General features: G+C 41.2%; 1 protein-coding gene across 4 annotated transcripts in view; it reads left to right on the plus strand.

The window, feature by feature from the left end:
* CLTA (clathrin light chain A) overlaps positions 1-14,159 on the plus strand; it is a 41,046-nt gene that overhangs the window by 3,897 nt on the left and 22,990 nt on the right. The window contains exons 2-7 of one of the 4 annotated variants that reach the window (XM_049796395.1): positions 3,784-3,821; positions 5,690-5,807; positions 6,789-6,900; positions 8,322-8,375; positions 9,626-9,661; positions 10,692-11,135. In XM_049796395.1, the coding sequence (XP_049652352.1) occupies positions 3,784-3,821; positions 5,690-5,807; positions 6,789-6,900; positions 8,322-8,375; positions 9,626-9,661; positions 10,692-10,863 (530 nt within the window). In that variant the 3' untranslated portion in view covers positions 10,864-11,135. Of the gene's footprint in view, positions 1-3,783; positions 3,822-5,689; positions 5,808-6,788; positions 6,901-8,321; positions 8,376-9,625; positions 9,662-10,691; positions 11,136-14,159 lie in introns of those variants that run through there. The other 3 variants (XM_049796396.1, XM_049796397.1, XM_049796398.1) reach the window with 3 other exon arrangements.

Raw genomic sequence — 14,159 nt, forward strand, 5'->3', positions numbered from 1 at the left:
TGACAGCAGGTTAGAACTAAATCACAGGAAAGAAGCACTCTTCCTGACCTTCTTGCCTTTATTTTGCACACAGGTGTGAGAATGATTTATAGCTAGAAAACCTATTTCTGCCTCAGTTTCTTGCATAACTATCTAAACAAAAACTTTGGAGGAGATTTCTTCTTTCTCATCCTCTTATGCATGAGACATAAGTGAAGTGGAAGCATGATCTGTGCCCAAGGGAAAAAGGATAGGAAACTAGGCCTTGAGTGATGAAGTTACTTAACCTTATGCCAGAATATATTAAATTTGGTTATGTTCTTCTGTTGCTTTAACTATTGCTTCACTCAAAAGTAGCAATGAAGAAGTAGAATACTTAGTGTTTAAAAGAGATGTTGAAAGTAGGTCATAAAAGTGCTTTTACGAATGGTCATATTGAAGTTCATTTCTCCACTTCTCCTGCATGAGGATATTTTCCAAAGCATAGCTAGGTAGGAAGACCTGAGGAGAAACTAATCCATGTGTTAAACTGTTGGACTTGTGTTAGAAGAGCTACCTCTCCAAAAAGAGAGCTCCCTCTGAGTGTTCTGATAGCTGTTGTCTTTTGCATTGAGGTAAGACTTTCAGAGAGGCTAGTGAACAAGGCTAAGCAAACTTTTATGCCAAGTAGTACTGAGTCTAGTATTAGTGCAGGTAGTTGCCCTGAGAGTAGTTGATCATCATTGTGATATGCCTCTGAAGCTATATGTTGACTGTAGGACTGAAGTGACAAAACTGTTGTGTTTATCTTCAAGCTACCCAGCCCTTTCTTTTGTAAGCTGTAGTATATGTGGAGGGCACTGATTCTAGCTGTCTGTTTCTGCCAAGCTTGGCTGTTAGTTCTCTCCTGTGAATGCAAGGTAGCTGATACGGCTTATCCTCTCTGAACCCTTCCAGACTCTAAAAACTATAAAAACTATATGGGTTGCTGGGTGGAAGTTCATTATTACTTATTGTCAGGTTGTGTTACAGAAATGTAGATGTTTGGATGTGTTCTTTCCAACAGTATCCTTAGAAATAAAGCTTTACCTTAAGTTCAGAAGCAAACACCAAGGAATATGGATCATTACTAACTAGAATAGTTCTAAGTGTGTAGTGTTAACTTCAGGACCTTCAAGGTGCAATACTGTGATAGAATTGGATGGATTCTGAAGCCAGTAGAGAGCTCTTATTGGTCATGGCCAATAAAAACATGATGATAGATAGCGGTAACAGTATTTAGGCTTTTTCTGTGGGAAGTTGGGCATTAAATTACATGTTTCTGTGGACAAAGAAATCTGATACACAAGTAGCATTGATTACTGATATGAAGGCTGGCAACCAGATAGTTTTTCTAGACTTCATACTGAATTACACAAACACTGAGACTGGAGAGCTGAAATGAAAGAACGTTTGACTATTGGTCTTGTTCTGGTTAGCATACTTCCTTCCATATGACAGCATAATGGTACAGCGCCATTTCCTTTTCTGCTTGCAGCATGCTCAGTCAGCATGCTGACTGCATCTTAAACACAGTTCCAGGGAGCTCAAAACAGATGGGAAGTTTGTTTTAACATCTTTAATGCTTCTGATGTGGGTGCCCTCTGGAAACACCTATCTCTGTGCCAGTTAGTGGCTGTTTCTATGCAGAAGAAAAGCGATCCTAAGACAGAGACATCTGTTTTATCTCGGCTGCAGCCCTCAGCAATGGTGGTGTTCCTTTTACCTCAGCAGACTACCTGAGTAGTGAAGACCTTAATGAATGTTTTTTGATGTAACAAGAAAACTTAATCATATTATCACAGTTCTTGGAAGATTCTTCAGGACTTACTAGCCCTCTCACCTAGGTGGTGAGTCAGTGCTACCCAAGGAGTCTCTCTCATGAAACAACTGCCTTCCTTCTGGAGGTGAGAACTACATATATTTAAAGGCTAGCCTCTCTTGGGTGTTCTAGCAATCAACTTATGTCTGCAGAATGTGTGAATTGCTCTCTGCTCTTCCAAGGTAAACAGTGGGCAGCTGGCTTATTCAAGCTGTTAATGTCAATATGAGTTATAGTCCCTGGCTTTGCTTTAATTCCAGCCCTGTCAAAAGAAGGTGAACAGCTGCAGCATGCGTCTGTGGTGCAGGTGGGCTTAAATTGAAGGACAGTGAAGTATAGGCATGTTTTCTTTGTGGGCTTTAGTCTTCATAAACCTATTTAGTAGAACTGTTAATTGTAGCTGTAACTGCCCAAGTCAGTGTATGTGCAGTCTATGTCTACATAGACAGTGTATGTCTACAAATGTGCTTTGAGGGAGCATCCAGATTGATGTTAAGTGATGTGCAGGGTAGCTGCTCTGAAGCAGATAGAAGCTGTTAGCTTTATATGCATCTCAAACTAGTTCTTTTTGGCTCCTATAACTTGCAGAAGAGTAGCAATTAAACAAAGTAGCCACCACCTTTCAGATATAGGAGCCTAGTTATAAAATATGAGGTTCTCATAACTGAAAAGCTAGTTTTTGTTAACTTGAGTCTTCCCCTACTGAAGTTAGTAAATATGTTCTTGGAGGCTAGTATCTTCCAACTTAACTACCATGTTTGAACTGATGACTTTACAGTCCTCTACCTAATACAGTTAACGATTGCTATTCAGAGCTCGGTGATACGGACTTAATACTTGCCTAGTTCCCTGATAAAGGAGTATTAAGAGCTTCCTGTGTGCCATTAACACTGCTTGTGTGAAACTGGGGCATACATAGCCACGAAGAAATAGAGGATACCGCAGCACAGTGCTCTTAATTTTAGGTGAATTATCTATCTTATTTAAGAAGGTGGTGCAAAGTAACTTCATTTTCTGCTTACTATTGTGTGACTTTGGTACAGTATCTTCTTTCATTGAAGAGCGTATTAACATGGTGGAAACACTTCTGCATGATAAGTTTATCCATGGTGGCATTATGGGTGAGACAAAGGTAGTAACATGACTTGTTATATCACACAGGCAGATGTTACTTAGCACTGTTCCAGAGAGATGCCTTGCTGAGATTTAGAAGTTCTGGAAAATCTTGGTATGTTTTGCATAGTCTGGAGATTTAAATAGTTTCACAAACTCAAATGTTTGTCTCAACTGACATATGTTCCCTATGGCTGTGTTTTAATAAGGTGAAATTTTAGGGTTCTGTGGCAAAGACTCCTAGATGATCCTGTTCCTGAGGCTCTACTGCCAGTGTCACTTCAGTGGGAGTAAGGCTGCAGCTGAAGTGGGAAGCTGCCAAACATGTCATCACAGAAGGCAGCAGAAAGGTGACTGCTAGGAATGTTAGCTACATCTTTTGAGCTGATTAGGAATTAGGAGGTAACCAAACTAGGATAAGAATTACTAAGTGTTGGCTGCAGGATTGTTAATCTTTCAGGTAGAGACTAAAACTGTGAGAGTCATGCTTCTTAACTTCTGAACAGTTGTTGAGTAGTCAGCTTCTAAGACAGGGAGGAAAAAGTGGGAGTAACTTTAGAACACTGTAGCAGCTTCTCAGCAGCATCAGCTCTGCTGTTTGTGTAGTCTGAAGCATGAGCTCAAGATGAAGAAATGAACTTATATTACTGGTTCTGCAGAATAATGGCTCGCTTTCTTGTCCCTATCTGGTAAAGTGCAGACGTAAGGAGGTGACCCTGCAGGTTATCAGGTAACACTCTTTGCATAACTCCACATTAGATACTCTAGTAAAGCTTTCCATAGAATTAACTGAAATCAGTAAATCTGGCTGTTCTTTCTCAAATGGCTAAACTACAGTCACTTCTTTACAGGTGCTGTTGATGGAGTGGTTAATGGAGATGTCTATCAGGTAAGACAGAAGTATTCTGTACTTAGAATGTGCTGTTCTACTCTGAGAACTTTATCTTAATCTAGACTAATACTTCCCATTTCTTGTCTCTAATGTGCTTTTATCTCACCTCTGAGGAGGAACTTCTATTCTGGTAGCTTATCTCAAAGCTGTTAATGCTCCTAATATGCCCCTCCTCTGAACTTAGAGGCAGCTTAAAGCAGCAGTCCATTTTGAATTATGACTTAATAGGACATCACCACTGTAAGCAGACTGACAGGCTCTGTTGTATGACTTAGTGTTGACTTGCCACTGGCTAATAAGCTGAAAGCATCCTCTGACTACCTAGTTTAAAGCCAAGTTTTCTGAATTACTTATTCTTTAAGGATAATTCTTGCGTCCTGGTTGTCTTACCAGGATTGGTCTTACAAGGAGCTGACTGAAAACATTATACACTTAGGGATATAAAGTTGCATGAAATTAAGCTGCTGGCTAAATAGCTCGATCATAGTATGAAACCATGTTAGTCAGCCATGGTAATGAAGGAAGGAAGAGATACTTGCTTTATTAGTGTCAGGGAGGAATGAGGCATGAGGCAATCCCTGTGTTGTAACTGAATTTCACACCAGCTTGGTTAAGGCATTGTCATGGCCTGGTATCATATTTGGCTGGATAGCCCTGATTAAATGAATGCTTGGGAACGGGGCAGCATATGAGCTACTTCTCCATAGAGTTTTAAGTGAACACTGAACTTTGTGGAGACACAAACAGCTTTCACTGCTGCTAAAATTTTTATATTCTCACCATTGCTGTGAGATTGATGGGAAAACCTTGTCTTACTGGCCCTTTTTGCTTCCATATACAACAGAAGGTAGATGAAATATCTTGATTTTCTATTTGCAATTCTAAGTGACCAGCTGCTTTGGTTGATAGAACTTAATAAGGAAGAATAGACTGAATGGGCTATATATAACTGTTTTAGCTACCTGTAAGTAGTTTGGCCCTGCAATTGACCAGTTCATTTTGGGTTTGACTGAATGTGAAGCCTGGTGCTGTTGCACCATCCTAGCTCCTTCTCTTTGCATTATTCCTTCATTGAGGGCTACCGGAGGTCCAAAGAGGGGCAAGATGCAGCTGAATCTGTTGTCAGCTTCAATCTATGTGGTACTGTCAGGAGTGGTATTTCTTAGGTCTGTTAATAGTAGGGTGAACCAATAAAAGTTGTTGGACTTGGAGTATCCTCTGTGGTAAATAGCACAATATTCATTAGCTTTGTGAATCCGGTGTATTGTCATAGCCTTTTTCATTGCAAGTCTTTAAGCTATTGTATAGTAAAAAGTATGCTAGTACTCACACTGTTTTGATGGTTAAATGTTGAAATACCCCTTGTGTTCTAAGCTGCACACAGCAATCCAAATTCTGTAATATCTTTAAAGGACACTGGCTTTTAATATCAGTTCAGTTTGAAAATGTCTCTGAATTAGACAAATAAGTTACAGAGAATGTTTTAAACTCCTATGCACAAAATGGTAAAAAAATAAAATTACTTTCACAGCAAATATTAAGGTGAAATTAACTGGATGTTCTCTAGGCCTACAACTGCATAGTGAGGTGCTAGGCATTGTCTTCTACCTTCTTCAGGCATAGAGCTCTGGCACAGTTTGACTTCCCAGTCAGCTTGAATTTGTGTTTGATCATTGATTGCTAAGGCAGTCCTGAATTAATTTGCTTCAATCCTGCTGTAGTTTGTGGCAAGACGTTTTTCATGTTAATGGTGGAAATGTGTTATGTGCTCAGTTCAAATAGTCTAATTTTATGTAGCTTGCAGGCAGTTATCTGAAATATTCAGTTGCCATGTATAAATGACATTACTGTTCCTTCCCTTTAAGGAGAGTAATGGTCCAATAGACTCCTATGCTGCTATATCCCAAGCAGATCGACTGCAGTCAGAACCGGAGAGTATTCGTAAGTGGAGAGAGGAACAAAAGGAGCGTCTGGAGCAACTTGGTGAGGGGGGGTGTTTGTTGCTGTAGTGTTCTTTCTTGTGAGTAACTTAGTGGTAGCTTTTTAAGCAGCAGAATTCTCAACCATGGCTTCTGGCTCTTGGGAATCTAACATGCTTCTTGAGTTTGAGCAGCAAGTCTGGATGAGTCTTCCAGTAAGCACACTTAATACTGGTGTAGGAATTGGCAAGCAAGTGGCTTTCTGAACCTTAAGAGTATTCATGTGGCCTGCCCTTTACTTACAAATAAGCTGACAGAAAATGAACAGCTTTTATCAGTAGAAAAGAGTGAATAAATACTGTGGCCATCAGCACTTTTTTCAAAGGATAAAGATTGCTCATTTTGTAATTGCTGAGGCTGTCTGTCACATGGATCTTAATCTAATAGCTAAATTAAGTAATGTACTAGTAACTAAAATAAATACTGTTGTCAAATGCAGTGATACCTACCTGTGGACAGCTTCTAAGAGCCTACAAACTGGTATGCTTTCCACTTACATTAGGGAGGAGGCTTTGCTTGAAAATGTTAGGACAGAATCTTCTGTACAATGTGATTCTGGATAGACCTGAGCCTGTTGCTCCTCTTCAGGGCTAGTTACAGCAGATGCATGTCGAGTACCAGGCTAACTTTGTCTAAGCACAGAGGCTTTACTGAGCTTTGTTCTAGCACTAGCATAGCAAGGTGACTGTTTCTGTTTCTGAACAGTTTGAAGGCCAACAGACTTACTGAATCAGTCTACGAATACCTACCCTAAACTGAAGTGGACTGTCCCAGTTATGCAGCACAGGCATGCTGTTTAGCTAATCCTCTGAATGTTCATGGTATTTAAGAGTTCTCATGGCCTAAATCAGGAAAGCTCCTAACCCTTATCTGAGTAGATCAAGCAACTGTCTTGCACTAGAGTGCACCCTGAGCCATCAGCTGAAATGTTAGCAAGATCCAGCTGCAATAAACATGACTGACGGATCAATTCTTAAATCTTCAGATGCCAACTCACGGAAGCAGGAGGCAGAATGGAAGGAGAAAGCAATAAAGGAGTTGGAGGAGTGGTATGCAAGGCAAGATGAAAAGCTTCAGAAAACAAAAGCCAGCAACAGGTAAGGTTCCTCCAACCATCTGAAGAGTTGTGGTACTGGATATGAAAGTAATGGGGGAGGGAGGTTAGAATACTTCTAGTATGTCCTAAGGCACTAGTCCTTCAGATCATTAGAGTAACCTCTCCTACTAAGAAATGGGTCTGCAGTGGTAGACTATATTTTTAAGTTTTTTTAGAATCTAGATTAAATGTCCAAGAATAGCAACAGAAAGCATTAAGATAATGAACCAGAATTGCTGAAGATTCCTTAAGACACAAAGTTTGAATGTAGCCAGAAAAAGTTTTAATCTACCCACTTGTTTGCATGCTTCTAGCTCCACAGGTCTTCAGTGACTGTAATTACCTACCTTGAGACTAGCAACCTTACTTGTATCTTTGGAACACATGGAAGTGGCCTTCTAGTTAGTCTTTGCTAAAAGTTATTTCATTAGATATCTTAAAAGCTTTGGCTGCTGATTTTGGAAGTGTTTGAGAAATAACCTGGCTCAGTTCTGCTAGAGAAGAACTAAATGATGACTTGTGTCTATGTTAGGTTTGAATTGACTAATTATGGCCCCTGGGGCAGAAACTAATGACTGGGCTTCTGGTTTAGTAAGCTCTTACACTTTCTTAGAGGTTCCCTTTGGAATTTTGACTACAAGCTACGTAAAGGTAAATGTGATAGTACTGACTTAAAACCACTTAGAACTCTACTTCTGACCTTGGGTTGCCAGTGTAATTCTGTCCAGGTAATCGTCAGGGCTGCTTTATACTTTGGGAACCCACAGACTTTGCGATGAGTTGTTTTTTTGAAACACCAGTTTTCTTATAAAAATGGCCAGCAGGTTTGTCTTGAGTAAGTAGAGTCCTAGGTCGACTCTACTTCTTACTAAAGGAAGAAAGGAGCCTATACTTCCTACAGAATTACAGATTTGACACTTCCTTTACTGAGGTACAGTCTTTTGGTTGGGCCAAGAAAGGGAAACAGGATTGGCACTCTTCTAGTTGGTGGCCAGAGCTCATGATAAACCCCATAGCTTTTTATTGTGGCCAGTGTTGGAGTGCAGGGTATGCATTCTGGAGCAGGGTCCATTTAACAACTGTTGTGCAGAAGGAGTGTTTGGCATTCTCATCAGCCTGGTGAGATCTCTCTCCTAATGGTAGTTTCTGTCCACTGGAAGTAGCCTAATGCTAACACTGGGAATCCATTCCTAAACTAGCTGGTCCCAACTTCTAGGACGTAGCAGAGCTTTTGTGTTGCCCCTCTGAGGCAATGGCTTAATTGATACATTCCATGTGGTAGCAGTTTTCCTGTTACAGTAAGCCTAGGTGATACAAGGCTAATGTGCTTGTTAAAACTGCCTTCAGCTGTGTTCCATACTTCTCATCCTTATCTCTTTTCTCCTGCCTGCTTGCCTGCCTGTTGGACTACTTGCTACCTAGGGTGGCAGATGAAGCTTTCTACAAACAACCCTTCGCTGATGTGATTGGTTATGTGTATGTTGCTTAACTACTAATTCTGTTTGCTAGTCAACTAGGTAATGAGGAGGATCAGAAATAGTGCTGAATGCCTGAAGGTAACATCTGAATATTTCAGGGCAGTATAAGCTAATAAAAGTGAATAGCTTTTACTTTTTAGACTGACTCTGATCTGCAGTATTAAGTACAGTTTTCCTATAAGGATCCCATACACTGCACAACAGCCAGCACTTTCAGATTAAGTCATGTAGTATACATAGCACTAGAATTTTGGTAATGACTTCAGTAGCCTTTAGGTGTAGGGGTTTACAGTTGTTTTTCAGGCCAGTGAACACTGCTTAGCAAAATGCTTTGCTGGGTATGTGGGTTAGCGTCTGCAGTCTCACATGGGTGCTGTATTTAGTCCTAGTCACTTCTGCAGAGAAGCACAATGTCTAACTCTGCATTTTCTGTTAGTATGCATTGAGCTCCTGATTGGTGCTCATTTGCCTACATAATCAGAAAAATATTCAAGCAATGCTTGCACATAAAGCTCCACAAGCCAAGGAAGGTAAAAAGGAATCACCTGCCTATAGAACAGGGTAGAAGAGGTGTGTGCATATAGAAGTAGGATGCTGTTAGAGAACAGATGAAAAGTACAAGAGGGTGGTATTGGAAAATCATTATTAGCTGCTGAGAGAACATTTAGGAGGAGCTCTGTGTAGACATTTTGCCAGCCTAATAGATCAATGAGAATATAGCCATGACTTTCAAGCCCCAAAGAGTATGCTAGGTTCTGTGGGGTGGAAGGATTGCAGTGTTCATTGGCTTGTTCTTGTATCTTAATTTTTTTCCTTAATTTGTAGACTTGAATTGAATGTGGCCATGTCACATATTCTGAGGTGACACCTTTAGAAGGTGTATTGGTGAGCCATGGCGTGGCTTTGAGTGCATTAATATTGAAGGTCCAGTGTGGAATTTTACCTAAATGTAGATGGATGTAAACAAAGACTTGTGAAATGATGGATTTACAGGTGGTGGTTGACTTTTCTGAAGTCTTTTGGAGTTGATTTTGATAGATTTTTTTTCAAATAAGCCCCTTATTTTCATATATCCAATGCAAATATGCAGTTTAAGTGCTGCAGAATGAAACTGGCAGCCTGTTTCCTGAATGTAGGCTAAGCTACTAGTGCATGCTCAGCCAGCTGATCATCTGCATTAAACTCATTCTCATTTTCTGTATCTGACTTAAACTTTCTCTCGTTTCTTTTCTTCTCTTCACCTTTAAGCACAAACATAAATCATCCTTGCTACAGCCTAGAACAGTTAAGTAAAAAAATCTTCACTGCCCCTTAAAAGCGTCATGTCACATAAAGTAGCAGTGTTGTAGTGACCCTTGTCTTCAGTGGTGTCTGTAACCTTACCATCCCTGTGAACAGTGCTGAACCCTCATGGGAGAGTCATCTTCACTGCTTTTTTCTGTACTGCTTGTTGGAGTAGATGGATTTGGTTTGATCTCTTGATGCTTACTGCTCTTGCACTCAGGCAGCTCCCAGAGCCCCACAGTTCATGTAAACCAGATGCTGCTGTGTTATCCCTTTATTAAAGCAATGCTGTTGGCAGCATAGCAATGCCAAAATGATACAGCTGGGAAGCCACTGGCACTAACCTGTACATCATATACAAAGCCTCCTTAGAGTCTCCTCAGGGGAAAGCAGGGGAAATGTGTTTATCCTGTGAGCTGACCTCAAGTCATCTACTCTGCCAAGACATGCTTTAGTCTATAGCACCCACAAGCATGTGATTAATGACTTAAATTCCTTTTGATTCATGCTGCTTCACTACTGCATTGGGAATCATCAGCAGATAGTTTTATGATGGCCTGTAGGCCTTCGGGCTGATTTAAATCCTCAAATGGAATCTGTTTTAAGACATGCTTGCAGGGAGTTGTAAATTTCCAGTTGGCAAGTGTCCAACAGAAGCCATGAATTGGCAGAGGCTAGTTAAGACTTGGGCATTTCTCCATAAATAAAATGCCTATGTAGGAGTATTTGACTTCCTGGAAGCTTGTGTGGTGACTCCTTAGGCAAAGACTCAATAACTGTTCTTTAAACCAAACACCTGTATCCAACATTTTACACAGCAATCCTCTACGCTGCTTGTGCATAGCATACTACTGCAACCTACTTTCATCTCCAGGGTTGGGGCAGTGGGAGCTTAAGTAGCCATAATGTTCACAAGCAGCTGTCAAGTCACATTTCTTATGAAACATGCTGAAAGAAACTGCATCCTGTAAGAGGGAAGAAGTGCCTTATATGTTGGGCATTAACGCAAGGTGCATTGCATTGCTTTTAGGGCAGCTGAAGAAGCCTTTGTGAATGATGCAGAAGACATTTTTCCAGGCACTGAGTGGGAACGTGTGGCTCAGCTCTGTGACTTTAATCCCAAGTCTAGTAAGCAGGCAAAAGATGTGTCCCGCATGCGTTCAGTTCTCATCTCACTCAAGCAGGCTCCTCTGGTTCGCTGAAGGAGAGCGCAGTGGAAACACTACAAATGCAATATCTTAACCTTACTCAGAGAAGCTATGTTTGCAGTAATTGGATTAATTGTTTCAATGTTTTTTTTGGACCAAACCTCATGATGTATCTAGAGCTGATCATTGTTTGATGCATGTTCTTCCTCATGTTTCCTTTCTGTGTCTGAAATGGGAGAACCTCCAAAACTGTAGTCTCTGTGCTATTGTGCACTGAGATGTCACTTCCCACATTACTGATATTAAAGATCTGTTAAACAGAAAAATGTGTTGACTTTGGATTAATTAATTAAGGTCTCCTTCTCCCTTTTGACAAGGGGTGTTTGAATTCAGTGTGAGCAAATGTTTCTCTTAATTGCTAATGATTTCACCTTGCTAGTGACTGACCAGCCAGCAATGTTCCTGGTTTCTTGAGAGGCTGTCCCGCTTGTCTCTATAAGCTCTTAAGACCTTTAGTTTAAGAACTGCTTCCTTATCCAATTTATCACACAAGATAGAAGCTCTAGGAAACTGGAGCAGCAGGCTTAAGGAGCTTACCTCACTTCCAGTGGAACTGATGACACTGCCTTCTGAAGGTAAGCAGTTCTCTGGTTTTCTGCTGTAACTCCAGCTGCAGATCTTAGGCTAGAAATATATTACAGGGCACTGAGTAGTTAAAGCCTTTGATATTCTGCATATTCTATTTGCCATGTAGTTAATGCTAGCTTCATATGCAAAGTCCTGTTGTGCAGAGGCTGTTTGGGTGTGTTTGATCTGCATCCTTGTCCTTACTGAGTCTTGCAGATGCTTTCTTCCACCAGCATGGTGGACTGGAGATTTGGAAAGAAGGGAAGAGTTGCTCTTACTGCTGCTCGTCTACTGGGTTGGAGCTCTGTCTGCCAAGGTGGTTGAATTTGAAACAAACTGATCCAGAAAATCTCTGTTCTGCTGCCTCCTTGGCTCTCTAATCTCACCCAGCATTCATAGGGGCTGTATTCTAGCCCTGCTTTGGTAAGACTTACCTTAACTGTCTTTCTTGTAAGAATAGTCTGTTCAGTCTCATACATTATTTCACCGTTTTATCAAAGATACAGTAGCTTAACTAGTCTGTAGCAGAATTGCTTTAATACCTTTTGTAGCTGGAAGGTTAGTCCAAGCAGCTTGAAGAGGGCTGCAGATGCAGATTAAAACTTACTAATGCTCATGGTGTTGTTGCATGGCAACTGTCTTACTAGCAGCTCTGTCCCTTTGGTGAATAAGATATTGAACAAATGGTTGCCAGTTGGGCTTCAATAGTTAAGGTGTACTTTACTGTCGTCTGTAGTGACTGGAGCTATTCCCATGTTTGCAAGTGTATTCACAAGCTACTGATAACTGGTGATGAAAATGAAAGTAGACTACAGGTCTGGAAGCTTAATTCCATGGAAGATTAAAGCAGGAAAATATTTTCTGAACTGCACAGGGATACCACAGGTGAGTTTAATAGGACTGAAGCACAAAGCAAGTCCATAGAATAGTGATACTCAATGGTAGCCTTGCCCAATTATGCATGCACCTTGACTGGAAACTTCCTTTCTTCTAGTCATCCCAAAGCTCTGCAAACAAAGGCTTCTAAAATGGTTTGGTAATTCAATAAAGAAAACTCCACTGCATTAAATACACTATGTTTAAAATGTTAGTTTCAATTTACTGGAATCTGAAAGATCAGATTAGAGGGGTTCCTGCACACTGAGTTATGGAACTGATTAATCAAGACACTGTCCTATCTCATAGGACATTTTATCTGTTCTAAGGGCATGGTTTTGAACTGCAATCCAAGAAAATGGGCAGACTCTCAAATTCAAGGTGAAAGCAACGTTACAGAAGTTAAAGCAGTGTTTTATAAACTGGGTTTGCAGGGGCTAACTATGTGTCTCCAGTTCTCTTGTGTACACCATCTAGCTGGAACACTTAAGCAGCTCTTTGGGTTTTGGTTACCTCCTAGATCTTGTGCTGAGATTTTGTAGACTCTGTCTTCTGCCTTAATTTTATATTCAAGCATGCTAGCCCACTGGCTCCCTCTTACCTCCTGTATCAGTGCTGTTGCAAAATCACAGAAAGGCTGAGGTCAGAAGGGACCTCTGGAGGTCATCTGGTCCAATCACCCCTGCTCAAGTAGGGCCATCTAGAGCTGGTTTTCCAGGACCACATCCAGTCAGCTTTTGAATATCTGCAAGGAGAGAGACTACCATCTCTTTGGGCAACCAGTGCCAGTGCTCAGTCACCGTCCTGGTTAAGAAGCATTTCCTGATGTTCAGGAGGAACCTCCTATGTTTCAGTTTGTGCCTACTGCCTCTGGTCCTGTCACTGGGCATCACTTAAAAGAGCCTGGCTCTGTCTTCTTTGCACCCTCCCTTCTATATACATTGATAAGATCCCCCGGAGCCTTTTCTTTTCCAGGCTGAACAATCCCAGCTCTCCCAGCCTGTCCTCATAGAAGAGATGCTCTAGTTGCATAATGATCTTTGTGGCCCTTTGTTGGACTCTCTCCAGCATGTCCATGTCTCTCTTGTACTGGGGAGCCCAGAACTGAACCCAGCACTCCAGGTGTGGCCTCACTAGTGCTCAGACTTTGTGCCTGAGAATTATTTTAGATACTTAGACGTTGTGGCACTGAGCAAAAGAATCCTCAGCTTTATTTAGGCCAGTTGGAGCTGTTGTCTGTGCTTCTGAACACTGACTTGCTTCCTTCAGAGTCGGCATCTGTCAGTTTTGTGACTTCATGTGACAATTCTCTGCTTCTGGCCTAGCTGAGCATACTCATTCCTCTGTTTACTGGCCTTAACTTCCCACTGATGCGGCTTATCTCCATAACATGTAGCTGATGCAGAAAACTGAGTTAGTGGAATCTGGAAAAAAACCTGGACACTTCTTATCCTTCAAATGAAACCCCAGATGCACATGCACAAAGATCTCATGAAGCATTGAGAGAAGCTGCAGACTCCTGCTGAATACATCCTGGTATAGAACTTGCTTTGTTTAGCTTGTGATCAGGTGGCAGCTGGCACCCAGCCAGTCTGAAATGATATGAGTGTTTGTTGAGAAGGGGGGTGGAGAGAAGATCACGGGTTCATTAGAAAATGACAGTGTTGCACCTTCATCCTCTAAGCCTGAGGAATGTGGGTAACAGTTTTAAGTAGCCATAAACCAACATGCTATGGCTTGCTTGTTTCTTGCTGAATTTTTTTTTTCTGAGCAGCTGGTAAAGATGGAAGGACATAGTTTACTGGCTTGTGTTTTAGAATGGACAAGATGGGTGTCATCTTTGCCAG

This window comes from Accipiter gentilis, chromosome Z, assembly GCF_929443795.1.
Source record: "Accipiter gentilis chromosome Z, bAccGen1.1, whole genome shotgun sequence".
Lineage (NCBI taxonomy): Eukaryota > Metazoa > Chordata > Aves > Accipitriformes > Accipitridae > Astur > Astur gentilis.